Source organism: Carcharodon carcharias, chromosome 8, assembly GCF_017639515.1.
Source record: "Carcharodon carcharias isolate sCarCar2 chromosome 8, sCarCar2.pri, whole genome shotgun sequence".
NCBI lineage: Eukaryota > Metazoa > Chordata > Chondrichthyes > Lamniformes > Lamnidae > Carcharodon > Carcharodon carcharias.
Genome location: NC_054474.1, coordinates 17869812 through 17886357, shown reverse-complemented (window position 1 = coordinate 17886357; position 16546 = coordinate 17869812). Strand labels below are relative to the sequence as shown.

Genomic DNA, 16546 nt, shown 5'->3' with positions numbered 1-16546 from the left:
CCAGTGAGTACAGTATCCACTAACTCAGTGAGTACAATGACCAATAACCCAGTGAGTATAATGTCCAATAACCCAGTGAGTAGAATGCCCAGTAAGCAAATGAATAAAATATCTAATAACGAGTGAATACAATGTTCAGTAACCCAATGAATTAAAGTCCAATATCCCAGTGAATACAACCTCAAAAAACTCAGTGAATACCATGTTCAATCACACCAGGAGTATATTGTCCAATAACCCAGTGAGTACAATGTCAACATCCCAGCAATTACAATATCCAAGAATCCAGTGAGCACAATGTCCAAAATCTGAGCGAGTACCATGGTCAATAACCCAGTATGTGCCATGTTCAATAAACTAGTGAGTACAATGTCCAATAACCCAGTGAACACAATGTTCCATAATTCAGTGAGTACAATGTCCAATAAAACAGTGAACATAATGTCCAATAACCCAGTGAGTACAAAATCAATATCCCAGCGATTACAATATTCAAGAATCCAGTGAGCATAATGTCCAAAATCTGATTGAGTATCATGGTCAATAACCCAGTGAGTGCCATGTTCAATAACCTAGTGAGTACAATGTCCAATAACTTAGTGAACACAATGTCCAATAACCCAGTGAGTACAAAGTCAATATCCCAGCGATTATAATATCCAAGACTCCAGTGAGCACAATGTCCAAAATCTGATTGAGTATCATGGTCAATAACCCAGTGTGTGCCATGTCCAATAACACAGTGAGTACAATCTCCAGTAACCCAGTGACCACAATGTTCAATAACACAGTGCGTACAATGTCCAATAACACGGTGAACACAATGTCCAATAACCCAGTGAGTACAATGTCCAATAACACAGTGAACACAATGTCCAGTAACACAGTGAACACAATGTCCAATAACCCAGTGAGCACAATGTCCAATAACCCAGTGAGTACAATGTCCAATAACACAGTGAGCACAATGTCCAATAACACAGCGAACACAATGTCCAATAACCCAGTGAACACAATGTCCAATAACACAGTGAACACAATGTCCAATAACCCAGTGAGAACAATGTCCAATAACCCAGTGAATACAATGTCCAATAACCCAGTGAACACAATGTCCAATAACACAGTGGACACAATGTCCGATAATCCATTGAGTACAATGTCCAATAACACAGTGAACACAGTGTCCAATAACGCAGTGAGAACAATGTCCAATAACCCAGTGAGTATAATGTCCAATAACACAGTGGACACAATGTCCAATAATCCATTGAGTACAATGTCCAATAACACAGTGAACACAATGTCCAATAACCCAGTGAACACAATGTCCAATAACACAGTGAACACAATGTCCAATAACACAGTGAACACAATGTCCAATAACCCAGTGAACACAATGTCCAATAACTCAGTGAACACAATGTCCAATAACCCAGTGAGTACAATGTCCAATAACACAGTGGACACAATGTCCAATAATCCATTGAGTACAATGTCCAATAACCCAGTGAGCACAATGAGCATTAAACCAGTGAGTACAACATCCAATAACCCCAGGAGAACAATGTCCAATAACCAAGTGAATACAATGTCTAATAATCCAGTGAATACAATGGGCAAGAAACCAGTGAGTACCATGCTCAATAAATCAGTGAGTACAATCTCAATTCATGTAGTGAGCACAATGTTCAGTTACTCAATGAGTAATATGTCCAATTGTCTAGTGAGTGCAATTTCCAATAACTCAGTGAATACAATGTCCAATAACCCAGTGAGTATAATGAGCAAAAAACCAGTGAGTACCATGCTCAATAACTCATGAAGTACAATGTCCAATAACTCATTGAGTATAATGTCCAATAACCTAGTGAGTACAATGTCCAATAGCCCATTGAGTATAATGTGCAATAGCCCAATGAGTATAATGCTCAATAACCCATTGAACACAATGTCCAATAACCCTGTGAGTACAATGAGAAATAAACCAGTGAGTACAATGTCCAATGACCCAGTGAATACAATGTGCAATAACCCAGTGAGCATAATCTCCAATAACCCAGTGAGTGAGTGTCCAATAATCCAGTGAGTAAAACGTCCAATAACCAAGTGAGTACAGTATTAATAACTCAGTGAGTATAATCTCCAATAGCACAGTGAGTAACATATCTAATAGTCCAGTGAGTGCAATGTCCAATAACTCAGTGAGTAAAATGTCCAATAATCCAGTGAGCACAACGTCCAATAACCAAGTGAGTACAGTATCCACTAACCCAATGAGTACAATGTCCGCTAACCCAGCGAGTATAAGGTCCAATAACCCAGTGAGTATAATGTCCGATAACCTAGTGAGTGCAACGTAAAAAACCCAGTGAGTAGAACCTCCAAATATCCAGGGAATACCATGTTCAATCACGCCAGGAGTATAATGTCCAATAACCCAGTGAGTACCATCTTCAAAAACCTAGTGAGTACATTGTCCAATAATCTAGTGAGTTCAATGTCCAATAACCTAGTGAGAACAATATTCAATAACCCAGTGAGAATAATGTCCAATACCCCAATGAGTACACTATCCAATAATCCAGTGAGTACAAAGTCTCTTGCCCAGTGAGGACAATCTCCAATAACCCAGTGAGTACAATGTCCAATAAACCAGTGAACACAATGTCCAATAACACAGTGAGTACAATGTCCAATAACCCCATGAGTACAATGCCAATAACCCAGTGAGTACAATGTCCAATGACCCAGTGAGCATAATGTCCAATAACACAGTGAATGCAATGAGCAAGAAACCAGTGAGTACCATGCTCAATAACTCAGTGAGTACAATGTCCAATAATGCAGTGAGCAAAATCCCCAATAACTCAGAGGATAAAATGCCCAATAACCCAGTGAGCATAATGTTCAATAACTGAGTGAATAAGATCTCGATATCTCAGTGAGTATAATGTCCAATAAACCCACTCAGAAAAAACTCAATAACCCAGTGAGTACAATGTCCAATAACCCCATGACTACAATATCTAATAAGCCAGTGAGTATCAAGTTCAATAAACCAGTGAGAACAATATCCAATAGCCCAATGAATATAACTTCTAATAACCCCATGAGTTCAATGTCTAAAAACCCAGTGACTACAATGTCTGATAACGCAGTGAGAATAATGTTCGATAACCCAGTGAATAAAATCTCTAAAGCTCAGTGAGCGCAATGTCCAATAGCCCAGTGAGTATAACGTGCAATAACCGAGTGAGTATAATGCCAAATAACCCATTGAATACAATGTTCAATAACCCAGTGAGCACAACATGTAATACCTCAGTGAGTAAAACATCTAATAACCCAGTAAGTGCACTATGCAATAACCAAGTGAGTGCAATGTAAAATAATGCAGTGAGTACAATGTCCAATAACTCATTGAGTAAAATGTCCATGAATGCATTGAGTACAATGTACAATAACCCAGAGAGTACAATGTCAATAACCTAGTGATAACAATGTCCATTAACCCAGTGAGTATATTGTGCAATAACCCAGTGAGTATAATTTCCAATAACACAGTGAGAACAATATCCAAAAGCCCACTGAATATAATTTCTAATAACCCCGTGAGTTCAATGTCCATTAACCCAGTGAGTACAATTCCAATAACGCATTGAGTAAAATGTCCATTAACGCAATGAGTACAATGTGCAATAACCCAATGAGTATCACGTTCAATAACCCAGTGAGTATAACATCCAATAACACAGTGAGAACAATATCCAATAGCTCATGAATATAATTTCCAATAACCCCGCGAGTTCAATATCCAAAAACCAGTCAATACAACGTCCAATAACCTAATGAGTACATGTCCAAAAACCCTGTCAGTACAAAAGCAATAACCCAGAGAGAACAATGTCCAATATCTCAGTGAGCAAAATGTCCAATAACTCCATGAGTACAATGTCTAATAACCAAGTGAGTATCAAGTTCAATAAACCAGTGAGTACAATGTCCATTAGACCAGTGAGTACCATGTTCAATTACGCCATGAGTATAATGTCCAATAGCCCAGTGAGTAACATTTTTAATAACGTAGTGAGTACAATATCCAATAACCCAGTGAGTTCAATGTCCAATAGCCCAATGAATAAAATATTAAATAACCCAGTGGGTTTAATGTCCAATAACCCAGTGAGTACAGTGTCCAGTAACCCAGTTAGTACAAGGTCAATAGCCGAGTAAGGACAAGGTCCAGTAACCCAATGAGTAGAATGTCAATAACCCAGCGATTACAATGTTCCATAACCCAGTGAGCACAATGTCCAAAAACAGAGTACCATGGTCAATAACCCAGTGAGTACGAAGCCAGTATCCCAGTGAGTACAATGTCCAATATCCCAGTGAATAAAATATTCAATATCCCAGTGGGTATAATGTCCAAAAGCCTAGTGAGCACAATGTCCAAAAACTGAGTGAGTACCATGGTCAATAACCTAGTAAGTACATTGTCCAATGTCCCATTGAGTACAATGTCCAATATTCCAGTGAGTACAATATCCAAAAACTGAGTGAGTACCATGTTTAATAACCCAGTGAGTACTATGTCCAATAAACCAGTGAGTATAATGTCCAATATCCAAGTGAGTACAATGTCCAAAAGCTGAGTGAGTACCATGTTTAATAACCCAGTGAGTACAATGTCCAATAAATAAGTGAGTACCATGTTTAATAACCCAGTGAATGCAATGTCCAATAACCCAGTGAGTACGATGAGCAATAAACCAGTGAGTACATGCTCAATAACCCAATGGGTAAAATGTCCCATAACTCCATGAGCACAATGTCCAGTATCCCATGAATGCAATCTCCAATAAGCCAGTCACTGCAATGTCTAATAACCAGGTGAGTATAATATCCAATAACCCAATAAGTAAAATGTCCTTTAACTCCGTAAGTAAAATGCCCAATAACTCCATGAGTACAATTACCAATAACCCCGGAGTACAACGTCCAATAACCCAGTGAGTGCAATATGAAAAAAACCAGTGAGTACCATGCTCAATAACTCAGTGAGGACAACGTCCAATAACCCAGTGAGCACAATGTCCAATAAACCAGTCAGTACAATGAGCATTAAGCTAGTGAGTACCATGCTCAATAGCCTAGTGAGTACAATATCCAATAACCCAGCAAGTACCATGTTCAATAACCCAGTGAGTAAAAATGTCCAATGACTCAGTGAGTATAATGTCCAATAACCCCACTCAGAAAAATCTCAGTAACCCAGTGAGCACAATGTCCAATAGCCCAGTGAGTATAATGTGCAATAACCCAGTGAGCACAATGTCCAATAGCCCAGTGAGTATAATGTCGAATAACCCAGTGAGTATAATGTCGAATAACTCAGTGAGTATCATGTTCAATAACCCAGTGAGCCCAATGTCCATTAACCCAGTGAGTACATTGTGCAATAACCCAGTGAGCACAATGTCCATTAACCCAGTGAGTACATTGTGCAATAACCCAGTGAGTACACTGTCCAATAACACAGTGAGCACAATATCCAATAGCCCAATGAGTGTAATTTCCAATAACCCCGTGAGTTCAATGTTCAAAATCCCAGTGAGTGCAATGTCAAAAAACCAGTGACTACAATATCTGATAACCCAGTTAGTACATGTCCAAAACCCCTGTCAATACAATGACCAATAACCCAGGGAGCACAATGTCCAATAACTCAGCTAGTACCATGTTCAATAACCCAGTGAACACAATGCCTAATAACCCAGTGAGCATGATGTTCAATAACCGAGTGAATAAAGTCTCAGTAAATCAGTGAGTATAATGTCCAATAACCCCACTCAGAAAAATCTCAATAACCAAGTGAGTACAATGTCCAATACACCAGTGAGCACAATTCGCAATACCTCAGTGAATAAAATGTACAATAAGCCATTGAGTGCACTAAGCAATAACCAAGTGAGTGAAATGTAAAATAAACCAGTGAGCACAATGTCCAATAACTCATTGAGTAATATTTCCATTAATGCAATGAGTACAACATGCAGTAACCCAGAGAGTACAATGGCCAATAGCTCAGTGAGTACGATGTCCAATAACCCCTGCCTACAATGTCTAATAACCTAGTGAGTACGAGGTCCAATAACCCAGTGTGCACAATGTCCAATAACCCAGTGAGTACGATGAGCAATAAACCAGTGAGTACATGCTCAATAACCCAGTGGATACAATGTCCAATAACCCAGTGAGCACAATGTCCTAAAACTGATTGAGTACCATGTTTAATAACCCAGTGAGTACAATGTTCAATAACCCAGTGTGCACAATGTCCAATGACCCAGTGAGTACGATGAGCAATAAACCAGTGAGTACATGCTCAATAACCCAGTGGGTACAACGTCCAATAACCAAGTGAGTACAATGTCCAATAGCTCAGTGAGTAAAATGTCCAATAACTCAGTGAGTGCAATGTCCAGTATCCCATGAGTGCAATCTCCAATAAGCCAGTCACTGCAATGTCTAATAACCAAGTGAGTATAATATCCAATAACCCAATGAGTAAAATGTCCTGTAACCCAGTAAGTAAAATGCCCAATAACTCCATGAGTACAATTACCAATAACCCTGGAGTACAACGTCCAATAACCCAGTGAGTGCAATGTGAAAAAAGCCAGTGAGTACAATGTCCAATAACCCTATGCGTACAATGCCAATAACACAGTGCGTACCATGTTCAATAACCCAGTCAGTACAATGTCCCATAGCCCAGGTACTACAATGTCCAAATAGCCAGTGAGTACAATGGCCAGACACCCAGTGAGTACAATGTCCAGTAACCCAGTGAGTACAACATCCATAACCCAGCGAGTACAATCTCCGATAAGCCAGTAAGTATAATGCCCAATAATCATGTGAGTACAATTTCGAAGAACCCCAGAGTAGACTGTTCAATAATCCAGTGAGTACCATCTTCAATAGCCCACTGAGTAATATGTCCAATACCCAGTGTATACAATATCTTATAAGCCAGTGAATGCCATGTTCAGTAACCCAGTGAGTCAGTGTCCAATAACCCAGTGAATACAATGTCCAATAACCCAGTAAGTACAATATCCAACAACCAAGTGAGTACAATGTCCAATAGCCCATTGCGTATAATGTCCAATAATCTCATGAGTACATTGTGAAAAACCCATTGAATATAATGTCCAATAAACCAGTGAGTAGAATGTCCAATAAACCATTGAGTAAAATATCCAATATCCCAGTGAGTACAATGAGCAATAACTCAGTGAGTACAGTGTCCAATGACTCAGTGAATATACTGTCCAATAACCCAGTGAGTAAAATGTCCAATGAACCATTCAGTACAATGTCCAATAAACCAGTGAATATTATGTCCAATAGGCCAGTGAGTATAATGTCCAATAATCCAGTGAGTACCATCTTCAATGAACCAGGAGTAGAATCTCTAATAACCCATTGATTGCCATGTTCAATAACCCAGTGAGAATAATGTCCAGTATCCCAGTTAGTACAATCTCCAAAAATCGGGTGAGTACCATGTTCAATCACGCCATGAGTATAATGTCCAATCTTCAGTACCATCTTCAGTAACACAGTGAATACAATGTCCAATAACCCAGTGGGTACGATGAGCAGTAAACCAGTGAGTTCCTTGCTCAATAGCTTAGTGAGTACAATATCCAGTAACCCAGTGATTAGTGTCCATTAAACCAATGAGTACATTGTGCAATACCTATTGAGTAAAATGTCCAATAACACAGTAAGTAGATTGTGCAATGACCTAGTGAGTAAGATGTCCAATAACACAGTGAGAACAATATCCAATAGCCCAATGAGTGTAATTTCCAATAACCCCATGAGTTCAATATCTAAAATTCCAGTGAGTGCAATATCAAAAAACCAATGACCATGATGTCCAACATCCCAGTGAGTACAATGTCCAATAACCCAGTGAGTATAATTTTCAATAACACAGTGAATGAAATCTCAATAGCTCAGTGAGTATAATGTCCAATAATCCACTGATAAAATTCTCAAAAAACCAGTGAGTACAATGTCCATTAACTGAGTGAGCACAATGTCCAATAACCCAGTAAGTACAATGTACAATAACCCAGTAAGTACAATGTACAACAACCGAGTGAGAATAATGTCTAATAACCCAGTGAGTACAATGTCCAAATACCCAGTGAGTGCATGTCCAAAAACCCAGTCAATGTCCAATAACCTAGTGAGTACCATGGTTAATAATCTAGTGAGTGCAATCTCCATATCCCAGTGACTACAATGTGCAATAACCCAGTCAATGCAATGCCAATAACCCAGTGAGTGCAATGCCCAATAACCCAGTGACTGCAATGTGCAGTAAGCCAGTGAGTATAATGTCCAATAAACCATTGAGTAACATGTCCAATAACTCAGTGACTAAAATGCCCAAAAAACCAGTGAATACAGTGTCCAATGATCCAGTGAGTATACTGTCCAATAACCCAGAATGTAAAATATCCAATAACCAAGTGAGTGCCATCTTCAATAAACCAGAAGTAGAACGTCCAACAACACATTTATTACCATGAGAATAATGATAACACAGTGAATGAAATCTCAATAGCCCAGTGAGAATAATGTCCAATAACCCAGTGAGTTCAATGTCCAATAAATCATTGAGTAAAATGTCCATTAACGCAATGAGTACAATGTGCAATAACCCAGAGAGTGCAATGTCCAATAACACAGTGAACATAATGTCCAATAACCCAGTGAGTATAGTGTCCAATAACTCAGTGAGTATAATGTCCAATAACCCCATGAGTACAATGTCCAATAACCCAGTGAGTACATTGTCCAATAACCAAGTGAACATTATGTCCAATAAGGCTGTGAGTACAATGTCCAATAGCCCAATAGTAGTGGTGTCCAATAGCCTAGTGACTAAAATGTCCGATAACCCAGCGAGAATAATATCCTACAACTCAGTGAGTACAATACCCCATAGCCCAGTGAGTACGGTGTTGAATAACCCAGTGAGTATAATGTCCAATAAACCATTGAGTAAAATGTCCAATGATTTATTGACTACAATGCCCAAAAAACCAGTGAATACAGTGTCCAATGACCCAGTGAGAATACTGTCCAATAACCAGGTGAGTACAATGTCCAGTAACCTAGTGAGTACAATGTCCAATAACCAATTGAGATTAATGTCCAATAACCCAGTGAGTACAATCTCTAATAAAGCAGTGAGTACACTGTCCAAAAGACCAGTGAGTGAAATATCCAATAACCCAGTGAGTACAATATCCAATAACTGAATTAGGATAATGTCCCATAAAATAGTGAGTACATTGTCCGTCAACCTAGTGGGTATAATGTCCAATAAACTAGAGTATAATGTCCAATAATCCAGTGAGTAAAATGTTGAATATCCCAGTGAGTGGAATGTCAATAATCCAGTGAGTACAGTGTCCATTAACCCACTGAGTATAATGTCCCATAACCCAGTGAGTACAGTGTACAGTAATCCAGTGAGTATAATATCCAATAGTCCAGTGAGTACAATGTCCAATAACCCAGTGAGTATAATGCCCAGTAAACCAGTGAATATAGAGTCCAATAACCCAATGAGTACAACGTCCAAAAACCCAGTGAGCACACTGTCCAATAACCCAGTGAGTACAATATCCAATAACCCAATGAGCATAATGTCCCATAGCCTATTGAGCACACTGTTCAATAGCCAAGTGACTACAATGTCCAATAATCCAATGAGTATAATGTCCAAAAACCTAGTAAGTACATTGTCCAATAGCCCAGTGAGTACAATGTCTAATAACCCAGTTAGTAAAATGTTCAATAACTCAGTAGTATAATGTCCCATAACCTAGTGATCAAAGGGTCAAATAGCCCAGTGAGTACAATGTCCAATGACCCAATGAACACACTGTCAAATAACACAGAGTAAAATGTTCAATAACCCAGTGAGTGCAATGTCAATAACCCAGTGAGTAGATTGTCCAATAGCCCAGTGAGTCCCACCTACAATAACCTAATTAATTCAAAGCCCAATTAACCAGTGAGTACAATATTCAATAACCCAGTGATTTCAATGTCCAGTAACCCTATGAGTACAACTCAAATAACACAGTGAATATAATGTCCAAGACCACAGTGTGTATAATGTCCAATAACCCAGTGTGTACAGTATCCAATGAAGCAGTGAGTATAACGTCCAATAACTCAATGAGAAGAATGTCCAATAACCCATGAGTACAATGTACAATAACCCAGTGAGTACATTGTCCAATAACCCTGTGCGCACAATATCAATTACTCAATGAGAACAATGTCCAATAGTCCAGTGAGCACAGTGTCCAATATCCCAGTGAGTACAATATCCAATTGGCCAGTGAGTATGATGTCCCATAAAATAGTGAGTATAATGGCCAATAACCCAGTGAGTACAATATCCAATAACCCACTGAGTATAATGTCCCAGAACGTTTTGTGTAGTGTCCAATAACCCATGCATACAATGCCCGATAACCCAGTGAATACAGTGTCCAATAACACAATGAGTACAATGTCCAATAACGCAGTGAGTTCAATGTCCAATAACACAGTGAGTACAATAAACAATAGCCCAGTGAGTATAATGTCCAGTAACCCCATGAGTACAGTGTTCAGTAACCCACTGAGTATAATGCCCCATAATCCAGTGGTATGGTATCCAACAGTCCAGTGAGCACAATGTCCAATAACCCAATGAGTACCATGTCCAATACCCCAGTGAGTACATAGTCCAATAACCCTGTGCACACAATGTCCAATAACTCAACAAGAATAATGTCCAATAACCCAATGAGCACACTGTCCAGAAGTCCAGTGAGTACAATGTCTAATAACCAAGTGAGCATAGTGTCCAATATCCCAGTGAGTACAATATCCAATAACCAAGTGAGTGCCGTGTCTAATAGCTCAGTGCGTATAATGTCCAATAATCCTGTAATTACAATATCCAGTAACCCAATGAGAATAATATCCCATAACTTAGTGAGTACAGTGTCCAATAACTCAGTGAGCATAATTTCCAATAAACGAGATTAAAATGTCCAATACCCAATCAGTAAAATGCCCAATACCCCAGTGAAAACAGTGTCCAATAACCCAGTGTGTATATTGTCCATTAACCCAGTGAGTAAAATGTCGAATATCCCAATGAGTGCAATGTCATTAACCCAGTGAATACAGTGTCCAACAGCCCAGTGAGTCCCATCTTCAATAACCCAGAGAGTACAATATTCAATAGCCCAGTGAGTATAATGTCCAGTAACCCCATGAGTACAGTGTTCAATAATCCGGTGGGTATAATGTCCAATGTTCCTGTGTGTACAATGTCCAATAACTCAGTGAGAATAGTATCGAATAATCCAGTGAGTCTTTTGTCCAATAAACCTGTGAGTAAAAGTTCCAATAATGTAGTGAGTACAATGTCCAATAGCCCAATGAATACAATGTCCAAAAACCCAGTAAGTACAATATCTCAGTCAGTATTGTCCAATAACTCAGTGAGTGCAGTGCCTAATAGCTCAGTGCGTATTATATCCAATACCCCAGTGAGTACAGTGTCCAGTAACCCTGCACGCACAATGTCCAATAACTCAACGAGAATAATGTTCAATAACGCGGTGAGTACAATGTCCAATAACCCAGCGAGCACACTGTCCAGAAGCTCATTGAGTATATTATCTAATAACCCAGTGAGCATAGTGTCCAATATCCCAGTGAGTACAATGTCCCATAACATAGTGAGTATAATGTCCAATAACCCATTGAGTGCAATGTCAATAACTCAGTGAGTACCATGTCCAATAACCCAGTGAGCACACTGTCCAATAGCCCAGTGAGTACAATATCTAATAAATCAGTGAGCAATGTCCAATAACCCAACGAGAATAATGTCCAATAACCCAGTGAGTACAATGTCCAACATCCCTGTGAGTACAATATCTAATAACCCAGTGAGTATAATGCCCTGTAACCTAGTGAGTACAATGTGCAATAACCCAGTGAGTACAATGTCCAAAAGCCCAGTGAGTACAATGTCCAATAACTCAGTCAGTACATTGTCTACTAACTCAGTCAGTACATTGTCCAATAACTCAGTGAGTGCAGTGCCTAATAGTTCAGTGCATATTATATCCAATACCCCAGTGAGTACAGTGTCCAGTAACCCTGCACGCACAATGTCCAATAACTCAACGAGAATATTGTCCAATAACGGAGTGAGTACAATGTCCAATAACCCAATGAGCACACTGTCCAGAAGCTCAGTGAGTACATTATCTAATAACCCAGTGAGCATAGTGTCCAATATCCCAGTGAGTACAATGTCCCATAACATAGTGAGTATAATGTCCAATAACCCATTGAATGCAATGTTCAACATCCCTGTGAGTACAATATCTAATAACCCAGTGAGTACACTGTCCAATAGCCCAGTGAGTACAATATCTAATAAATCAGTGAGCAATGTCCAGTAACCCAACGAGAATAATGTCCAGTAACCCAGTGAGTACAACGTCCAACATCCCTGTGAGTACAATATCTAATAACCCAGTGAGTATAATGCCCCATAACCTAGTGAGTACAGTGTCCAATAACCCAGTGAGCACAATGTCCAATATCCCAGTGAGTACCATGTCCAATAACCCAGTGAGTACAATGTCCAAAAGCCCAGTGAGTACAATGTCCAATAACCCAGTGAGTACAATATCAAATAACTCAGCCAGTGCAATGTCCAATAACCTACTGGGTACAATGTCCAGTAATCCAATGAAAATAATGTCCAATAACCTATTGAGTAGAATGTCCAATAGCCCAGTGAGTATAATAGCCAATAACCCAGTGAGTACAATGTCCGATAACCCTGTGAGTACAATATCTAATAAATCAGTGAGTATAATGTCCCATAACCTTGTGAGTACAGTGTTCAATAACCCAGTCAGTAAAATGTACAATAACCCAGTGAGTACAGTGTCCGATAACCCTGTGAGTACAATATTCAATAACTCAGTGAGTATAATGTCCCATAACCTAGTGAGTACAGTGTTCAATAATCCAGTCAGTAAAATGTACAATAACCCAGTGAGTACAGTGTCTGATAACCCTGTGAGTACAATATCCAATAACTCAGTGAGTATAATGTCCCATAACCTAGTGAGTACAGTGTTCAATAACCCAGTCAGTAAAATGTACAATAACCCAGTAAGTACAATATTCACTAACCCAGTGAGTATAATGTCCAGTAACCTGGTAAGTAGTGTCCAACAACCCAGTGAGTATAATGTCTAATACCCCAGTGAGTATAATGTCCACATAACGTAGTGAGTACAATGTCCATTAACCCCGTGATTATAATGTACAATAGCCCAGTGAGTACAATTTCCAATTATTGGTGCACATAATCATTCTTCGCGGAGGAAGATCTCCACTCGTAGCAACCAGAAAATATCCTCAGTCTTCAGATGGATAGGTAATGATAATATTGCTCACAATCTTTTTGGAGATAAAAGAACCATCGGCACTGGATTGGAGTCAATTGTGCGTAAACAGTCATCTCCACAGCTGGTGCCGACTCATGAGGCAGATATTCTGACTTGGATCAGAATTAAAATGATACCAGTAGGAGCTAGCAGCGTTATTATTATGGAGAGTCTGAATAAAGTCCCAGGATATTTAAACTAACTGCAGATATCCACAGGATCTAATGAATAATCTCAGTGTGTGCTAGATTTCAGATATTCGCAGCACATTTTGTCGTCAGATTAATCACCAATGGGGAAAATGGGAATTTATCACCCGGAGCCACACTGAATGGGGCTCTGTCGCTCCCTCGGCAAACTATTGTATGGAAATTTGCCGCATTTAGGGATATCAGACAGTCTGGTACTATTTTCCCTTAATTATCCTATCCAGCATTGAGCCCTGTATAACACCAGTAGGCAGAACCCATGGGTCTAATTCTACACGCTGGTAGAAACTACAACTGATCTAGAATTAATTTCCCATGAACCTCGAAGAATTGTCAGTAACATTTCTCAAATTTCCTTGTTAGCCTGTGACAGGTAGTACAGTGACCCAGTGATCACAATGCACCGTTCAGGTTGTTTCTCCCCGAGAATGACATAATTGAATCTGGTCTGTCTTCTGACAGCGCTGTGTGTGTGTAAATCTGAGAAAGGTCTTTGTGTGTACTTTGCGTGTATTCGCCTACGTTCATTGGGTGTACGAATGAGTGTGTTTGCGTGTATGTGTATGTTGTGTCTTTTGTGTGGAGGTTAGTGTGCGTACTTGCGCGCGTGTAATTTCTTGGACACTGGTGATGTACCATGAGGGAAGCCGCAGCTCTAATCACGGCCGTGAGCGAAACAGGAATCGCATGAGAGCCGACGTGGGGGAGAGTGAGATTCTAGGCTAAACTCAACGGATTGCGCACGGAACTAACCGGGAATATGGGGAAAGGGTGGATAGTTAGCAGATGCAGACGATCGTGTTCAGTAAATGACTGATTCAACAGCGGACAGAAGCACACAAGATTCTTGCGGGGGCAGGGATAACAGGGGCAAATATTTGACAAGGAAGAAAATGAAAAATAAATATTTGAATACAGCAATTGATTAAAAAAAGGACCAATACAACGAGAGCAGGCTGGAGTAGAATTTCTTCAGATTATTAGATCTTATTAGCTGTTAGATCGCTGTCGAGAGAGGTTTTATCAATAATCTTAGCTTAGAAACTCAAATCTTAATTTCCACTCAGTACGGACTGGAGCTCGGGGTAAGAGTCTATTACAAATATCTCCTCACCGCATTGTGGTCTGTACTCCAACTCCCCCACCATCTCCATTCACAACACGGTGTGTCACTCACACCGAATCTGGGCATCTAATATTGTTTTAACACTGAGAATGACAGCGAACAAATGCTCGGACCAGAGGTGGCTAAAGCAGTTGCTTTCTGCTGTCTCCAAATCGTTCCCAGTGGATCTTCAAAGCCTTCAGTCTACCCACCACCCATCCGCATTTTTACAGAAGTCTTTCGCATTGAGCACCTTTCCCTTAACAAAGAATTCTAAATAAGCCCAAACCCACAGACGGCTTATGCGGGAGCGGTGAGTTGCTGCCACTATGCGATGTCGGCTGTTTTGTTGGGTCAACTGAGACCCTCCCGAGAATAACAGCAGCATGTACACGGCCGCTGGGTCTGGGGTGTCCGAAGCCCCCCAGTGTCACACAGCTCCCAGCGTGTAAGACAAACCCGAGTGTGTCACGCCGCCCTGTAACAGAATGATCAGCTCTTGCAATACACTTGACTCCATTTCAATGAGAAACAGTCACCCTCGCAAAAACTCCCTTCAATGCCCAGAACTGGAAACTACAGTTGGATTTTATCTTTGTGAACGAAACTGCGAAAACAAAGCAGCTCAACTCCCCAGCCCTAACTTCAATAAATAGTACGCAGCAATTTCCTTTTTTTAAAAAAAAAATTGCCAACAATCTGAAAATAATGAAATCCTCAAAACTGTCGGAAGGATTTAGTTTTAAACAAATTTGGTCTGAATCACAGGATAGAGCCAGTACTAGACACAGGATCCCTCTGTATTTCTCTCTCTCTATACCCTAATCACCCGTCTGTAAGAGGCCCCGAGCCCTCGAATGTAATCTCTCCGTGTTAAGAGACCCAATTCCTCCCCCCCAACCCTCCAACACCACCCCCCCACCCCTTGTCCCTTTAAGACCCGTCGCCATCCAGTCCCGGGATCCCCCCTTTTGTTTTACTCACAGGCGTTAGTGACGGCGAAACTATTGCTAATGTCCACGTTCTCCGTCTGGGTGATGAGTTTGTACAGCGTGTCCGTGTTGTAGAACGATAATCCGAATCGGAAGGCGGAATATTCCTGGGATTGTTGCTTGGGAAAGAGAGCACCTTGAAGGAGGAAGAGATTATTAAGTGGGAATTAATTGAGAGCGGGAGAATTCCAATTTCAACCCATTGACCCGACGGGTACCCAACCAAAATAATGCACATTTAGGGCAAGATGCCGGAGTTGGCCGACAGAAAAATAAAAGCAACTTTTTTTTTTACCGCCAAGATGTGAATGTGATGATGGATGGAAGCGTTGAAGATGAGGACAGTGTTTGTAACTCCTTACCGATTTGCAAGCTGCTGGGGAAAGCTCCCCAAACACATCCCAACAATCCCGAGCACAGGATGGTGAGGATGGATTGCTGCATTTTGCCTTTTGCATCGGCGAGCTGGGCTGACTCGTTCTCCCCGCCGACTCGACACTTTACTCGCTCCTTCACGCCGCTTTGGATTGGGGGAGGATCAGCTTCCAGCTGCCAGCGCGTCCCCAGCGCGGAGCTGCCTCTCTCACACACACACACACACACACACAAACAGGGCACAGCGTCCCCAGCGCGGAGCTGCCTCTCTCACACACACAA

The 16546-nt window shown here is 40.5% G+C and overlaps 1 protein-coding gene across 1 annotated transcript in view; it reads right to left on the bottom strand.

Moving 5' to 3' along the window:
* LOC121280876 (glutamate receptor 1-like) overlaps window positions 1–16333 on the bottom strand; it is a 240228-nt gene extending 223895 nt beyond the window's left edge. Inside the window, exons 1-2 of the mRNA XM_041193199.1 lie at window positions 16252–16333; window positions 15882–16025 (exon numbers count right to left, since the gene is read on the bottom strand). Coding sequence (XP_041049133.1) covers window positions 15882–16025; window positions 16252–16333 — 226 coding nt within the window. The remainder of the gene's footprint in view (window positions 1–15881; window positions 16026–16251) is intronic.
* Between the last annotated feature and the right edge of the window lie 213 nt (window positions 16334–16546).